At 35.8% G+C, this 18850-nt stretch overlaps 1 protein-coding gene across 8 annotated transcripts in view; it reads right to left on the reverse strand.

Annotated features, from left to right (window-relative positions):
- Nucleotides 1-1648: 1648 nt before the first annotated feature.
- The window catches only part of FGD4 (FYVE, RhoGEF and PH domain containing 4), a 234487-nt gene continuing 217285 nt past the window's right edge, over nt 1649-18850 (reverse strand). For all 8 annotated transcript variants that reach the window (XM_086401413.1, XM_086401420.1, XM_086401418.1 and 5 more), the window contains exons 12-17: nt 18013-18043; nt 17570-17662; nt 17144-17269; nt 13818-13958; nt 9911-10051; nt 1649-7357 (exon numbers count right to left, since the gene is read on the reverse strand). In XM_086401413.1, coding sequence (XP_086257539.1) covers nt 7076-7357; nt 9911-10051; nt 13818-13958; nt 17144-17269; nt 17570-17662; nt 18013-18043 — 814 coding nt within the window. In that variant the 3' untranslated portion in view covers nt 1649-7075. The remainder of the gene's footprint in view (nt 7358-9910; nt 10052-13817; nt 13959-17143; nt 17270-17569; nt 17663-18012; nt 18044-18850) is intronic.

Raw genomic sequence — 18850 nt, forward strand, 5'->3', positions numbered from 1 at the left:
CAGTGGTAAAGAATCCACCTGCCAATGCAGAGGGCACGGGTTTGATCCCTGGTCCTGGAAGATCCCACAAGTCGTGAAACAGTTAAGCTGGTGCACCACAGCTATTGAGCCTGTGCTCTAGAGCTCAGGAACTACAACTACTGAAGCCCATACTCCCTAGAGCCCATGCTCTGCAACGAGAGAAGCTACTTCAATGAGAAGCCCAGACACTGCAACTGAAGAGTACCCCCCACTCACTGAAACTAGAGAAAAGCCTTCACAGCAATGAAGAGCTAGCACAGCCAAAGACAATTTTTTTTTTTAAAGCGGAGTGACAAATTACTTAATCTTAGCTCTATTCCTGCTTATTTAATATGAAAATGTTAAGAGTGCTGTGTGAGGCTTATGTGGAATAATGTGTGAAATAATGTGTGCAATCACTTTCTCAAGGTTTCTCATCAGGATCACCTGGGGAATTTTTGACACTACTAATGTCCACAGCCCAACCCCCAAATAGAATTTCTGAGGGTAAGGCCGATGATGACTCGGTCTAACTACTTTCCAGGTGATTCTACTGTATAGTCAGGGCAGCAAACTTCCATGTTACCTTAATGATCTCTATTCATGATACTAACAATTATTTAATAAATGTCTCCTGTGAGCCAGGCAACATACTACCGTATTCTCTCATTTACGTTCCACAACTTTTCAAAGAAGAGTTTGTGCCTAAAGTGACAACCAGTAAGTGACAGAGCCAGGGACGTCTGGCCAGTTGTCTATGATACAAAGCTTGTTACTCCAAGACTGGTTTATGGAGCAACAGCATCACCTGAGACCTTGTTAACAAGAACTGCCTTGTCACTGACCTGTTAAATCAGAATCTGTATTTGAATAAGATCTTTAGGCGATTCCTATATATATTGAAGTTCGAAAAGCCCTCAAACAGGCCACACTAGCTCTCTCCACCATAATTTCTATTCTGGGGTAAGATGGACCCAAACAATTCATATCAACGGGCCAAGGGCAACATTTAGTTTAAGAAATTCTTAAAGGTAATAAATGCCTAAAAAGGATTATTTCTAGAAATATTTTACTTATAACACTGAGAGTCACTTAGGATTCCTTTGAGGGATATCTTTTATTTGTTCAATTAAAGGCCAATAAGGTATGATCCCAATGAAGTGCTCCATGAAATGCTATTTTGTATAGTGCTTCATAGTTACTGAATGTCTCTTTCTTATTCCTTGAAATGAACGTGAGTTGGTTACTGGGATTCAGGCAAACTGTCTAAGATCACATAACAGGTAATTGCAGGACTAAGACTCAAACACGGTTCCTTTCTATTTCTGCTTCACAAGACGGAGCACTGTGGGGTACAGCGTCATTTCAAAGAGAACAAAGCAGCGCTGCTCTACCAGTTCCTGGAGGTCTGGCCTTGTAGTTCTTATAGGAGAAGCCCCTATATCTCTATAACCAGGCAATCCTGGCTTCTGTCACAAACTTTATTCTTGAAACATTTACACAGGGTTTGGTGGGATTGGAGGTCGGAAGGAACATCAGTACCTTAATGCTGTAACTTTTTTCTGAATCAACCAAAATTTCTAACAACCAAATCATTGTGTACTGAACATGCATAATCCTAGCTCAAATAACATCTAAGCCTTTAGAATTCATTCAAGGATGTATTTATTTACAAGATACAAGTATTTATTTAATAAGAATTAAAGTGCTTAATTTTACAATGTTTCCAGCTCTCTGACCAAATATACATATTTACACAATATATACACTATCTGCAAGTATTTTACATTCATACAGCTAGAAAAGAAAACTTACTTTTTGTGTACACTTTTTCACATTTGAGTTAACTCTAAAATTTTGCTAACATACCTTTTCAAATTGATCATTCAACAATTCAAAAACCCAGATAGCACTTATTCAAAAATAACAGTCAATTGTCACTCACAAAATGAAATGCTAGTTTGTAAAACAAACAAAATCCCCCAAATTTTATATACAGATATGATTGCTGATGGAGACCTTCCCCAAGTGATACATTCCAACATCCATATAATATGTAATATATAATGCAATTCTGTTATCATAATGGTCCCATAGACTATTATGTCTTTTCCCAAACTTATATATTAATGTATATATATCTCACTCTATGTATTTGGTATTCACTTATTCAAATATGCTACAATATTTCTTGATTTAATTTCTCACTAGTCTACCTAATCTCACTAATTCAATCTATAATGAATTTTAGGAAGGGGTAAACATCATGTAACTCTCAGTGACTCACAATGAGTTAACTATCTTGTAGAAGCCATGTGCTATTTTATTTCAAAAGACAGAAAAGACACTGTTTCCTGCCAAATGTTCAGTCCAAAAAGTAGAAGACAGACCATGACTGACTTTAGAGGGATTTTTTTTTTATGTCATTAAACAGTGCAGAAAATGGTCCAACAGTATTCTTTTTTAAGTCTAAAAGAAAAAGTAATAATATGATTGTTGCTGTTTAGTTGCTAAGTCGTGTCTGGTTCTTTGCAACACCACAGGCTACAGTCCATCAGGCTCCTCTGTCCATGGGATTTCCCAGGCAAGAATACTAGAGTGGGTTGCCATTTCCTTCTCCAGGGGATCTTCCTGACCCAGGGATTGAATCCACATCTCCTGCTTAGCAGGTGGATTCTTAACCACTGAGCCACCTGGGAAGCCCAATGACAAGATACTAGTGGTATAAATTTAGAGGTCAAGGTGAAAGGCCCAGGTGCAATAGATCTATGAGTGTGCAATTACATAGACTTGCATCTTATAGTTTATACCCCCCTGCAGTTTAAATAATTTTCATTTATCTTAGATATATTGCTCTGATTTGGAGACCATGGGTCTCTTTCTGTCCACCTTTCTGTCTGTACTTGCTTGTTTCAATTCCTAATCATATTCTTCTCTGCCGTATCAGTAAAGAAAGCAAAGTTATCTTCTCATGACAACATGATTACAGGGCATACATAAGAATAGATTTTACTCAAAATCCATATATATAATTTATGTTAAAATATTTAAGTTAAAAAGAATATTTTCTATAAAAATTTTATTCCTATGGAAAAACAGAATTTGAAATCAACAGTGCTTTTACATATATACCTGTATGCATAAACTCACAGAAAGGGTTTCAAAAGTATATCTAGTAGTCTTTCTATATCATACTCCATTTTCTAAATCTGGAGACTCTATAGTAAATAATAGTATTAAAATAAAAAGCAATTTGGTTCTACTAAAATTGGATGAGGATGAAAAAGTAACATGATCCACCACAGATGTTCAATATAGCCCTAAGAATAAGAACACATTAGTCACAGATTTCATATTAATATATTCTTAAAGAATATAAAATTTAAGAATGAAGACATTAAGATATTTTTGCTTTTTGAGTTAATTTTAGCTTATATATGCCATGTGCTTTTAATCTTAGAGGCTCTAACAGGAACATTATGTAATGTAGACAAAATTTTCTATTCTGCAATACAGCAAGAATACCTGCAAAAACAAAAAACAAAACAACAACAAAAACCTTTTGTTCCCTAGAAGTTTATTTGTTCCCATTGTTAGCTTTTCCTCAGGATATACTCAGCTCAGAAAGATCAGTATTACAGTTATCACAGACAATGAGTTCAGAATAAGAACTTAAGGCTTTGGGTATAATCAAAAATGAGAATTTAGAGGGGGACAAATCCTGTTTCCACAAAGAAGACAATAAAAGTTTTGATAAGTTTTAAAAATTGGGATTTTTTTTTCTTTTTAATTTGCGTACATTAGCCAGTAAATATACCAATCTACATTAAGCTTCATGGAAAATGAAATGTAACCTGATAAAGTTGTGCAGATGTGCTTTAACTGTTTGTTTGTTTTTTTTTAACCATCCAGACCCTTTGCAAAAATAAAAAGGCTTTTGATGGTTACTTGAATCTCAAGAATAATGTTATCCCTTCTCCAAACCCTGCCACATATACTTTCTTTTCCTTAAAATGAGCAATTCGAATTACAGTATCACTCCTAGAAGTTAATTCTCTATATCATTGTGACTAGGAATGTTCACATTAAAGTTTCAGTATAAAATCCTACCCTGTAAAATTTTATTGCTTGCATACATGATGGCATTATAGATGCCACTGTCACAAAAGTGGGTGGTGGCATTTTTCATTTTTGGGTCCCACTTAAAACCTGAAGATAAGTCTGCACTACATTTCATATTCAATATACCAAATGGTAGACTTTCAATAAAGCAAAACTTATATTTAAAAAACTGGAATGTTTTATAATAAATAGTAGTTTTTATCAAAGAAGTATTTTTTTTAAGACTGAAGGAAGGGCATGTTAAAGAAAAGATGACTTAGAGGAAAATAAAGAATAAGGCCCTTATGGAATGTTGTTTTAATAGTAAAACAATCAATTGCTTTTCTAGGCTCAATTTATTATGACAGCTCAGGTGTCTCAGAAAGCAGAAGACATTACTCTTATAATCAATTAGGTGCATTTTGAGGTCTTTTGGTTGAGTGTTTCTAAATGGCTAAAAGTATTCCTTTGCCTTTCTCCAAGTAAAAGCATCAGTGAAAACAAAGCTGCTTCATTGCTTCTCTTTGTGCCTGACAAAAGAACATGTGGAATGTGAAGATGGGATTGGATAAGCAGAAATTCTCTTCTGATGCTAACATTTCTATTTTTTTGGAAAAAAAATTAAAGATAATGTTAAGAGTATGATAATAAATATTCTCTTTACATGAGTCTTCTTTCAATAATCTACATTAAATAACATTTGATTATTACTAAGCCAAAATTTGAATCTGTTCATGTTACTTCCATTCCAGGAGGACTTATTTGTAGGAAAAATGTAATCTTGTTCTTCAAAATAGTTTTTAAAAATAATTTGACTTGTAAATCTTCTAACTGGCCCTTACATTTCCATTTTTCTGTCCTCATTACAAGTCACCTTCTCCTGATAATCATTCTACATTTTTACTGCTTCTCTTTTCTTGAGATTAAGAAAATCAAAGAAAGCATCACGTACAGCCATATTATAACCTTCTCAATAATCACCCCTAAACACCACATACACAAATACACCCATGCCTGGCAACTAGAAAAGAGAAACAATGTAAATATTTTAAATTTGTCCTTAATTTAATAGGCCTAAGAAGCTACCTTTATATTTTTTTGGCTCCAAGTATTTGGCTTAATGTTGATGGTAATGGCTGGTATTCCTTTTTCAGAAGAAGGCAATCTAATCATGCCCACTATAATTAGTTTAGCTTCTCCTTAGGGATGTGGGGGAAAAAAAGAGATACTGATACTTCATATATTTCTTTAAAAAACAGGGCCTGAATAAAATGTGTGGCAATCTCCAATTCTGAGTGAATCTGATCTACCTTTAAAAGTGTAATCCCCAAAGGCTAGTAGGATCACTCTTGTGGATTTCTAGCAGACCGATGAATTTAAAAAATGACAATGTTTGGAACATGATAGAGTAAGTGTAAAACAAGAGAGAGATCTAAGTTTGAGAAAAGGATTAACTTAAATATCCAACAATGTGAGATTTTAATCACAACTACAATATAATAAAGAACGGCCTTTGTGACAAGGAATCTATTAATATTAAAATTGTTTATTAAAATTCCCCAGAGGATAAAAGGGGGGGGAATGCTCAAATTTTCATCAATCATATTGTACCCCCCAAAACCTGCCATTAAAATACTATTTTTTCTATATTGTATTTTCCCCCACTGTTCTTTAGTGAGGTGGTTTAAAAAATTAAGCATAAACTGTCTTAATTACCTATCCTTTACCCTTAATCATAGATTATCACATGTGAATTTTTTTTTCGTATCTGAAAAAGGAATAAGCCCACACAGTTATCTTAAGTGTTAACTATATATAGTCCTCATTTAACCAAAACTAACAGTCTTAAGGGAAAGGAAAACATAACAATAAGTGTAGTTGCCGTATGTCCCAGTTCTATGTAAGGTCAGGAATCTTATACATGTTGATGTTAACTGCCACAACAATTAGAGAACGGTAAAAGGTAAAATAATCTGTATGACTTGATCATCCCAGTGACCAAAATGCATTTTATCTCAGAGTAATCAAGACTGAAGCATTAATCAAACCCTCATCTTATATTTAACTAGGTATTATTAGCACCTTCAAAGAGAGGCACTGTTTTAAATAGGCACAGAACAAAGAAAAATAGTACTTTAAAAATACTGTTGGAACTCACTAATATATCCCATGCCACATAAATTACAGCTTTTTATTATAAAAATATCAATACCCTTAGATGTTAATCAGTTAAATGTAAATCAGCAAAAACATCTCATAAGTTTAGAACACTGCTCAGTTCCAAGATAAAACATGCTGTATATTTAAAAATAAATTAGAGACAAATATGAACCTAACCTGAAAAGTGTGTATAGTGTGTATATATATATTTGTATTTAATACTGTATGTACATAATTGCTATATACTTAAGACATTTTATTCTTAGAAGTATTTCTACAAACACAAGTATTATCTTGAGTACCAACAATGTGTCTTTTTTCTTTTGCTTTAAAAGAATGTACATCATTTATGCAGCTTGTTTTATAAACTAACTTAAATAAGTTAATACAATAGCCTAAATTGTCCCTGTATTGTTGTTTTTCTTTTTTTATTTTTACTGTGGATCTATTTTGGCAACATGGAGGTATATCTTTCAAACTGTTATAAAGCCTACATGTGTAAGTGAAGACATTAAAGGATTTCTTAAATGAAAGAAGACTTCTCTAGCCTAAAGTGATAGAATTAATTTATACCACTTTTTTCCAAGACAAAAGTACATATTCAAGGAATAGCTCATTAGAAAAATGCTCCACTTTTCACATTATTTCAAACTTTATGGGTAGAATGGCTGTGCACATTAATTTCACTAAGAGTACATAAAAACAGTCCCCCAAAAGATGCATTTATGAGCCTGTAAAATTTTTCAACATAAAGTGCTAAGAGATGAACAAGGAGAGCTGAGAATATCGTGAGCTATAAATCTTGAGACACACCCTACACCGTGGTAGGTCTTGGAACTTGGCATTCTGATTTTCTCTTAGGTTCAAGATGATCGTCCAAAGTGTCTGGATGCTGGCTAGGACATTCTGGCGTCTCACCTGTGACAGCTAAAAGGATGATTTTCAGCCACTTCTGTTTCAGTTCCTCACTGTCTGCAGCAAAGCTGTGCACAGACTTAGACTGGGTCAGTTTGAAACTGTGTGGCAGGTCTGCACTCCTTGGCATGTCGTCCACAACATAGCCCAGGAGTGGAATGGTGGCCTGGGCTCTGACATCCTAAGGGAAAAACATGGTGAGATGTGATCCAGCTCCCACCAACGCTCCTTTCCCACCATCTCTCCACAGACTTGTATGTGAGCTCTCCATGGAGATGGGAGAGATCATTGCTTAGCACTGTGCCTCTTCATGAGGCCACTGGTAATGTCACCTGAGTGAATTAATGAATAAGCACTAATGCCTAAATCAGCCAGAATTCATTGACTCCACACCTTTCCCTGTGAGGGAGCCCATTCAGCTCTTTATTCAGTGTAAAAGAGAAGAAAAGAACAGTAATTTTATTGTACAAAATCAGCAAATGTTAATGATGATTTCATTACCAAACACAGTTCTATTTGGTGTTTAATTCATTCATTCATCAATTTACTTATGGACAGGAAAAACAATGAAATAGAATAAAAAAGCAAATAGCCCAATTAAAAAATGGGCAGAAGACCTAAATAGACATTTCTTCAAAGACATATAAATAGCCAAAAGGTACATGAAAAGATGCTCACCATCGCTAATTAGAGAAATGCAAATCAAAACTACAGTGAGGTATCATCTTACACTGGTCAAAATGGCCACCATCAAAAAGTCTATAAATAATAAATGCTGGAGAGGATGTAGAGAAAAGGGAGACCTCCTATACTATTGGTGGGAATGTAACTTGGTTCAGCCACTATGGAAAACACTGTTGAGGTTCCTTAAAAAACTAAAAACAAAGAAAATGATGTGTTGCAGTTCGTGCAGGTTGCAAAGAGTCAGACATGACTTAGAAACTGAACGAAAACAACAAAAAGCAACTATATAATTCTGCAATCCCACTCCTGAGCATACATCCAGAGAAAACCATAACTCAGTAAGACATATGCACCTCAATGTTCAGTGCAGCACTATTTACAATAGTCAAAACATGGAAGCAACCTAAATATCCATCCACAAATGAATGGATAAACAAGACGTGGTATATTTATACACACACATACACAATGGAATATCGCTCAGCCATAAAAAGAATGAAACAATGCCATCTGCACCAACTTGGATGGACACAGAAATTATTATACTAAGTGAAGTAAACCAGAAAAGGAAAGGCAAATATTATATGATATCACTTATGTGTGGGCTCTAAAAGGAAAAAAAGACACAAATGAACTTATTTCTAAAACAGAAAGAGACACAGACACAGAAAAAAAAAAATGGCTTTTTGGTTACCAAAGGGGACAGAGGGGTGGAAGGAGGGATAAATTAGGAGGCTAGGATTAACACACACACACACACACACACATACACACTAATATGTATAAAATAGATAACCAACAAGGACCTATTTATAACACAGGGAACTATACTGAATATTATGTAATAACCTATAAGGGAAAAGAATCTAAAAAATATGTGTATGGGCTTCCCTGGTGGCTCAGACAGTAAAGAATCTGCCTGCAATGCAGGAGACCTGGGTTCAATCCCCGGGTTGGGAAGATCCCCTGGAGAAGGGTACAGCTACCAGTATTCTTGTCTGGAGAAGTCCAAGGACAGAGGAGCCAGGCAGGCTACATGGGGTTTCAAAGAGTTGGACACGACTTAGGGACTTTCACTTTCACACACACACAGCGATTTCTGAATAGCTGTGCTATACATCTGAAATTTATTCGATGCTGTAAAAAATACATGTACACATCTTGGCATTTTTAGTCTATTTTGAAAATAAAGTTTCACTAGCCCTTAAAGTAGATATAGGCTAAAATACAACAGGTACTTTAAAATTTTCATGTTTCTAAGTGAGTGCACAATTGATTTATGTGTTGTTGGTTTTTAAGCACAATACAATCCATTAATGCCTGCTGTATGCCTGTTGTTCCCAAATTCTTATTTTAGAGACATTCACACAAGGTCCCCCCAAATTATTACTGGATAATGGTAATCCAAGGTTGATTTAAAGTCACCTTCTTCTCACACTGCTTTCTTTTTCAGGTATCTATCCTTTCAGGGATTGAAAAAAAGGCTTACTGATATTTCCTATTATTAAAAAGGCTGCTTGCCTTTCCCTCTGATTCAACCTCTTCTTCCCATGCTCTTCACTAATTCAACCCATACTTTCTCAAACCCACTGAATAGGATTGACAGAAGGGGGCAAATGATCCATAGGGAGAAAACATTTTTGGCTATAGAAGGAAATCAGGCTTCCCTGGTGGCTTAGACAGTAAAGAATCTGCCTGCAGTGCAGGAGACCTGTGTTCGATCCCTGGGTCTGGAAGATCCCCTCTCCCTTGGAAAAGGAAATGGCTACCCATTCCAATGTTTTTTGCATGGAGAATCCCATGAACAGAAGAGCCTGGTGGGCTACAGTCCATGGGGTCACAAAGAGTTGGATATGACTGAGCAGCTAAGCAGATATAGAAGGAATCAGTCTAAATAAATCTGAATTACAATTACTTATATTTTTCAATTATAATGAAAAATAGTGAAACTGTATGAATTCTTTTATTTTATAGAGAAGTAATGGAAAAATTTTAAGTTCAATGTCCACCTGCCTCCCTCTGTCCCTTCAGAAAGATATAGTTTAGATACCTGGGGGGCACCATACATGTACAGCACGAGAGGGTCTTGTTTGGGGATCACACACCAAGCTTTCTGCCAAGGTTTTGACTTTTCCGTATACTGAAGAAAGCTGCATACCACACTGTTTCCAGATACTTCCGCTGATTCAATCTAGAAAATATAATGCAAAGAAATAGTGAGACAGAGAAATGAACACAAAATAAACCCAGATAGCGAGGTAATTCAACTGAAGGGAATATTGATACATTATAATATATTTACATAAAATGCCTCCTGGGATTGCCCCAAAGAAGGTTCATCTGCAATAGTTATTTAAATATGCATCTAGATCTATGATGAATTAAGTCAATTTTAATTGTATTAGCAGACCTTGAATTACCAGACCACCTGACCCGCCTCTTGAGAAATCTGTATGCAGGTCAGGAAGCAACAGTTAGAACTGGACATGGAACAACAGACTGGTTCCAAATTGGGAAAGGAGTATGTCAAGGCTGCATATTGTCACCCTGCTTATTTAACTTATATGCAGAGTACATCATGAGAAACGTTGGACTGGAAGAAACACAAGCTGGAATCAAGATTGCCAGGAGAAATATCAATAACCTCAGATATGCAGATGACACCACCCTTGTGGCAGAAAATGAAGAGGAACTCAAAAGCCTCTTCATGAAAGTGAAAGTGGAGAGTGAAAAAGTTGGCTTAAAGCTCAACATTCAGAAAATGAAGATCATGCCATCTAGTCCCATCACTTCATGGGAAACAGATGGGCAAACAGTGGAAACAGTGTCAGACTTTATTTTGGGGGGCTCCAAAATCACTGCAGATGGTGACTGCAGCGATGAAATCAAAAGACGCCTACTCCTTGGAAGGAAAGTTATGACCAACCTAGATAGCATATTCAAAAGTAGAGACATTGCTTTGCCAACAAAGGTCCGTCTAGTCAAGGCTATGGTTTTTCCAGTGGTCATGTATGGATGTGAGAGTTGGACTGTGAAGAAGGCTGAGTGCCAAGGAATTGATGCTTTTGAACTGTGGTGTTGAAGACTCTTGAGAGTCCCTTGGACTGCAAGGAGATCCAACCAGTCCAATTCTGAAGGAGATCAGCCCTGGGATTTCTTTGGAAGGAACGATGCTAAAGCTGAAACTCCAGTACTTTGGCCACCTCATGCGAAGAGTTGACTCTTTGGAAAAGACTCTGATGCTGGGAGGGATTGGGCGCAGGAGGAGAAGGGGAAGACAGAGGATGAGATGGCTGGATGGCATCACTGACTTGATGGACGTGAGTCTGAGTGAACTCCAGGAGTTGGTGATGGACAGGGAGGCCTGGCGTGCTGCGATTCATGGGGTCGCAAAGAGTCAGACACGACTGAGCAACTGAACTGAACTGAAACATTTATTGACTACTTACTATGAAGGCACTTTTCTTAGCTTACTACTTGTATCAATTCATGTAACATTAACACCAACACCGAAAAGGTATTGCTTTCATTATCATGAGGTTTAGAGATGAACTACCTTTCCTAAGATTTAGGAAATGGTGTACTAGGATTTGAGTCTGGATCCAGAGCTTGAACTCTTAGCCACAATGCTCTATCAGCGTCACTATTTAAGAATACAATAGCAAAAAGGCAAATGATTACCAGCAATCTCTGCCCTTTACCTGAGATAATTTCAAAGTTATTAAAATTACATTAACTCTTGGTAGAGCCATGTACAGTTTTCTGCTTTGGCTCCTAACACATAAATAACTGGTTAAAAAGGGAACAAAATCCTTTGACTAATGATGGTTTTATTACATATATTATGGAAAGCAATTAGTTTGCATCCATTTTCTGTTTTTTCTTTTCTATTTTTTGGCCATACTAAAAAAAATGGTCAATGGTTTGCATCTGTTCTCTGCCTTTTTCTTTTCTTTCTATTTGAGGCATGCAGGATCTTAGTTCACTGACCAGGTATTGAACCTGTGTTCGCTGCAGTGGAAATGCAGTGTCTTAACTACTAGACTGCTAGGAAAATCCCTGCATCTATTTTGTATCTCTCAAATCCAGTGTCATCCACTGAGCAGTGCTGGTGTGCCAACTGTTTTGCTACCAGTTAGAGATAAGCACAAAAAGCAAGAATAAGCATTTAGAAACTTTTACATCAATCTGACTTGTGACGATACCTGAGTACATAATTGTGTATTTTACAAAAATATAGCTAAGCAGATGAACATTTAAAATCAATCTGAAAACAAGGAACACTAACTCTGGACTCAAATGAAATGTTACCTATTTTCCCTGACCCCAAGGCATTCCATACTTTGTATTACCATATTGCAAAAATTTTATACTAAATTATGACTTCTGTTTCTAGGATCTACTGAAGTACATCTTTCCACCATGCCCTGTCAGAGAAAGTCCACTCTGGTTTGCCATACAAGCAACACCTATATCCTAGAAGAACACAGAGTTATAGCTTGTGGGACCGTACTTTAACCTCAGTTCAGTTCAGTTCAGTTCAGTCGCTCAGTCATGTCCAACTCTTTGCGACCCCATGAATCGCAGCACGCCAGGCCTCCCTGTCCATCACCAACTCCCGGAGTTCACTCAAATTCACGTACATTGAGTCGGTGATGTCATCCAGCCATCTTATCCTCTGTGGTCCCCTTTTCCTCCTGCCCCCAATTCCTCCCAGCATCAGAGACTCTTCCAATGAGTCAACTCTTCGGATGAGGTGGCTAAAGTACTGGAGTTTCAGCTTTAGCATCATTCCTTCCAAAGAACACTCAGGGCTGATCTCCTGTAGAATGGACTGGTTGGATCTCCTTGCAGTCCAAGGGACTCTCAAGAGTCTTCTCCAACCCCACAGTTCAAAAGCATCAATTCTTCGGCGCTCAGCTGTCTTCACACTTTAACCTCAAGTGGACTTTAATGTTTATGATCCTTCTTCAGTTAACAGAAATGACTTTTGTATGTTTATACAGAACAGATGTTTAATAAATACTAAGTGATTCTTAGAATCAATGAATTGTAAATGTTCTATAACTTTAGATACATAAGAATTTTGATCACGAGCCTATTCTTCACAGATTTCCAGGCTATCTTGAACTTTCTGTCACCAAGAGCCTTATTATATAACTTATTACTTATGTTGTTAATATATTTGGGTATAAAATTCATTTCAGATATTAGTTGCATTATAGATCCTAAGTTTGGGAGGTCTGAATTTATGTAAAACATTAAATCAAACTCAGTTGTAAGACATTTCATATTTCAATATAGTTCTCAGATTTCTGTCACTGGCCATTAAACGATGCTTTTAATGCAATAAGCTGGAAGAGTTTTTCAGGCAATAAGATTTTAATCTAAATTTTTATATCATACAGTAGTTTTCAAAGCCAATATGATGAAACTGAGAGACACTTTCTTCTTAAAAATATACAGATATATTGTAATAAGTTGAGCATTAAAAGAGGTACAATTAATACTCTAATATTTGATTACACCTTCACAAAATCAATACACAATCAGCCCTCTATATCTGTGGATACAGACCCTAAGGATACGAAGGGCTGGCTGTACCACACCACTGAATGGATATAAGAGATTTGAGCATCCATGGATTTTAGTATCTGTGGAGGGGCCTGGAACCAATCCCCCAGAAACCAAGGAAGGACTAGATTTACTCTCAAATGCTTGTTGGCTAATCAAGCACTGCCCCTCTTCTTTCTATATAACTAAGCATGATCCCAAGAGTTAGCAACAGAACAAAAGTATAAATCTTGCTTGTCATGGTCCAAATTGTTATACTAAGAGAAATAACAAAATATATTACTTGTATTTTTCAGAGTTAAAAGGAAATTCTATTTATAGTATAAAAAATAAAAAATAAAAGAAAAAAATCTGAAAGATATCCAGTATTTAATATTTCATACCTCTAAAATTCCTTTCCTTTTCTTTTCTTCACTGTCTGTGAATCCACTTATTATTTGATAACAGTCTTTACAGACTTTGCTTAATTTACCACCATCATACTCAAGTTGAGCTTTATAATCAGAACACTTCCAACAAACCACCTTAAATTAAGAAAAAATAACATAGTGAATAACCATATTTATAAAATAAGATTTAAACAGTAATCAGTTATGGGTAATAATAAATGAGAAAAAGCTAAATGCAAAAGGCAAATTTTTTACTAGACTAGTAATATTCCCATGAACATTTGGAATATTTGTCATGGTATTAGAATGTTATTTGTGATGGGCTCTGCTTGCTCATCCTTCTCTTTCTGGCCTCTAAAGGTAGGAAATCTTCCAAGGCTTGGTACAGATTTTCATACTTCATGTGCATGCATGTATACTCAGTCAGGTCTGACTCTCTGCACCCTATGGACTACAGCCTGCCAGGCTCCTGTGGCCATGGGATTTTCCAGGCAAGAATACCGGAGTGGGTTGCCATTTCCTCCTCCAGAGGATCTTCCTGACCCAAGGATCAAACCTGCCTCTCCTGCGTCTCCTACGTTGGCAGGTGGATTCTTTACTACCGAAGTACCTGGGAAGCATAGTTCTGGTTATTTAATCAATATCCTTCCCAAAGGAATTCATAGTCTTCCTTGCCCTCAGCTTTCTCCTTATTACACTTAGCCCTCCCAACAGTACTCTCTATTGTTCTAAATAACACAGCCTTCTAACCAGTCATGGCAAGTCAGAAACCTAGGAGTCATCCTGACCCCTCTCTTTACCTCACCCCATAGATTTCCCTCCCAGACACTTTTTCAGTCTGTCATATCTTCCTTGCAATCACCTGAGTCCAAGCTATCAGTGTCCCTGGACCTCATGACTGGTCCTTGTAGCATACTTACTAGAGTCCAGGTGCTGCTCTAAGAGCCCCTTCAAGCTATTTTCCAAATGGAATGAGATACTCACTTCCTTTAAAATGCTAATCTGCTATGTTTCTCTTCTATTTAAATTCCTTTAAAATCTTCCCTTTGCTCTTGGATAACGAGCAAATTTTTAACCATGGCCTATAAAGTCTTGCATGATCTATCCCTTTTATTCTGTCTTCAGTGACACTGACTTCTTATAGTTTCTAAAGTGCTATGCTTCTTTCTCTCTCTCATCTATGCTTCAGTGAGTTAATTCTTGCTCATTCTTCAGATATTTTACTCAAATTTCACTTCCTCAAGGAAGACTCCTCCAACTTCCAGAATATAGACCATCTCACCACTGTGTTACTAAAGTTTCATGTACTTTTTTCATGTACTGATCACAATTTCTAATCATATACTTGTGTGATTATTTGATTAATGTCTGTCAACCTCACTAGGCTCTAAGCTCTATGAGGAATCATCCTTGTATATTTTGATCCCTATTTATATAATAAATATTTATGGAATGCCAATGACATTTATAGAATACCAAGGATATTTATAGAATGAATGACTACAATGCAAATGCATGTTACTTCTTAGTGAATGGTATTTCTTTCAAATTATTATAAGGTAATTGTTAAAAAAAAAAAAAAACCTTGTGGTTTAAAAAAATTATCTCCTTGCTTCTAGAAGCAATTTTCCATTTATAGTAGAAAAACTATATTTGAGAAATATAAATATTAGCAAAACTTTTGGGTTAGATTCACAGCATGTAAAATTCATGATAAAAATTATCCATTGTTTTCTTATGATTACAATGAAATTACTCTAGGATTTAAAATTAGACATGTCTGTATCTGCAAATTCATATCAATTAATATTTATTTTCAAATTATGCCATAGAATATTCACACATGTTTTTTTTATTAAAAACAGTTTGTCAATATCTGATATCATTTCAAGTAAACTCAGTGATAAAGTAAAAAGTCTTACCCTCGTGGGGTGGTTGGGGGTAGATATTCACTAACAATTTGGTTTTGATTATAAATCTGTCTCATTGAGTCAAAACTTGGAAAAAAAGGAAGAATAAATCCGCAGAGTAATTGAGAATAAGCTATGAGTACTATCAATAAAAACTGTTGCACAAAAGCATACTAATAATACATGCAATCATGACTCTACCATGCCTATCCTTCTGTCTTTGTGTTGCTTTTTAGAAGAAAGTATTAATCTTCCACTTGGTTTACAAGGCCCTCCAAAACCTGCTACTACTTCTCTCCAGCTTCAGTTCATGCTTTGTTTCTTCTCACTCTTCCCATATGCAACAATTCAATTGCTGCAAACCTGTCAGCTGCCTTTTCTGATTTGCGTTGCTGAATTGTGTTAGAGAAACATCACTGTATTAAATGGGCTAGTGTGTCCTTTTAAATTTATAACCATAAACCTCTAAAAGGTAGCCAGCAGGCCATCACAGTATCTTTGGTAGGCTATTTTCCTTGCCCAAAGACAACTCTCTTTTTCAAATCTCCTGCCCCCTTCTTCCTTTCCCTTTTACTTTTGAATGATGACTCTTTCTCATATTTCAATTAAAATGTAGTAGTATCAGACCTAAATTCCCTCATTTCTCACCAGAAAACCAAAAACACACCCACAAACAATAAATAATAAATCAAAGTGCATTTAAAAAAAACCCAAAAAACAAAACCACATCTACATTAGCACTCACCTTTCCCTTCATCTTCTGTTATAATGGAGAGAAGCTGCCTTCTCCCTATCAAAAAGCCTGAACTTCTACTTAAGCTATAGGTTTCATCTCTTATTTTCTCAAAGCTCTTTACTCCTTTGGTTCTTATTTATCTATTTCTTAAATCACTCATTATGCTCCAGCTGCATGACCTTTTGATAGTCTCAAGACTAGATCAAGTTCTTTCCTACCAGAGGGCTTTTGATATACAACTCTTACTGCCTTAATGTACTTCCTGCCTTTCTTTTTTATGGTTAGCTCATATTTTAGGCATCAGCTTAAATATCAACCCCTCAGATAGGTCTTCATTTTTCTAAGTAAAATTGCTTCCAAATCTTGTTTCATTACCATTATTCTCCATTTTAGCTTCTTGATTTCTTATTGCATTTATAGTCAATTGAAATTCTTGTCTGTTTACTTGATGGATCTATTTTCCCCATTAAAATGTGAGCTCTGTGAAACTGGCTATCATTTTGCTTACCAGTCTTCCCCCTGGACCCAACACAATCTTTTGCATAAAGTTATCACCAAAATAAGTTTATCAACTAAGTGATTTATTGCATGATTTCTTTTTATTTTCCAAGATAATGATTTTATAACACTTATATACCAATTAGCAACCTTAATAACCAAGAAATCTCACGTACATGTCCACATGCTCGACAATGATGCCTTCTTCTTGTCAGGGCATTAAAAGACTCCTTGCATTTCATACACATTGTAACTTCATTATCTCGGATCCATTTTGGAGCTCTTTTCCCTAGCTCAGCAGTCTAAAAAGGAAAGAGATTCAATTTTAATGGCAAAAACTGTCATTTCCATCCATCCATTCATTTATTTTAACAACATTGTTCTTACCATGTCCTGAAACTCAGAATGCAAAAGAAAACAAAGGTTCAAAGAAGTTTAAGCAGCATGAAAAGGCACTCTATTGTATTCATCTAAGAAATGAGATTCTGTCCAAACAGCCAGTTTTGGTGTCGTAAAGGGAAAAAAAATGGATAACAAAATGACTAGATAGATATTGTGCAACTGCAGAAAGAAAAGAACTTAAAGAATTTAATTCAACTTACAGAAACCTCTGAGTGAATCTCATTATCCTTAGCAATTGCATTTCTGAAAGTTTCATGCCTCTGATGGAAAGCATCAATAGTCTCTTGAAGTGCCTAAAATATATACAAAATTCAAACACATATTAAAGTATCACACGCAAATTAATTAACCAAATAAATACTTTATTAAACAAATACCTAAGATATAAATCACTTTAAAAATTAAAGGTGATGACTAACTTATTCTGATGACTACAATATGTGCATAATACAACAATATATGCACATCTAGGCACGCATACAGTTGTTGTTGTTTAGTTGCTAAATCGTGTCTGATTCTTCCTATGACCCGATGGACTATAGCCTGCCAGGCTCCTCTGTCTATGGGATTCTCAGGCAAGAATACTGGAGCAGACATACAGAGGTTACCACAAAACAAAAATGAAAACAGAAATCAGGTTTACCTTGATCCATTCTTCTTTGTCTTGCTCAGAACTAAAACATATAACAACAAAAAATTAAAGTGAAAAAAAGAGAACATTAATGAGTTATATCTGGTGCATAAAACTATGTTTTTATGTTATTCCAATTTTATGAAAAATTTGGGGATGTCCAAGGAGTTATAATAAAACTAAAACAGAATCTCAGGCAACTGAACATATGAATTTATAAACACAGTTTTAGACTATCCATTTATTTTGGTACATACAATTTTTGGCAGAGAGAGTTAAGTTGGGCTTCTATTGGTTTAACAACCATCCACTAGTTGTATATATTAGGTATCTGTAGATCTAGCATTATACTAGATATATACAGGCTTAGTCTTCCAATTCACTTTTATGAAAACACATGAGGGTTTGAAAGGCTACTAGTCACAACCCATCTTAGGAAAGAGTCTAATTATCCTTGAGAACATAAATTGTCTTTGTAAAGCCTGGGGAGCTATTTAACATTTCCTTTAATAGGCAATTTAATTTTATTTTGCTAGGAGGCTTCAGGCAACACCACGCCTAATTCATTACAGATAAAACACAACAAAGATTTAAATACCTATGGGAAGGAGATTTTACAGATTAATGAACCTCAGTATTTAATAATTTTCTGGTGGGAAAATAATTTCCCACTTAGTAGACTTTATCTCCAAATTGAGGGATTGTAAAGAATGGGCTCTATTTGTTTGTGTGTATTTTGTAGGCTAGGGCTAAGTTTGAGGCCTAGTCTCAGACTGAATGTCACAGGCCTCAGTCCCGCAGGTATCACATATGTGAGTCTGCAGGAGGCTTGCTCATCCATCTTTCTCAC

Source organism: Bos grunniens, chromosome 5 (genome assembly GCF_055505025.1).
Source record: "Bos grunniens cultivar Pamir isolate PY7600 chromosome 5, Bosgru_T2T1.0, whole genome shotgun sequence".
NCBI lineage: Eukaryota > Metazoa > Chordata > Mammalia > Artiodactyla > Bovidae > Bos > Bos grunniens.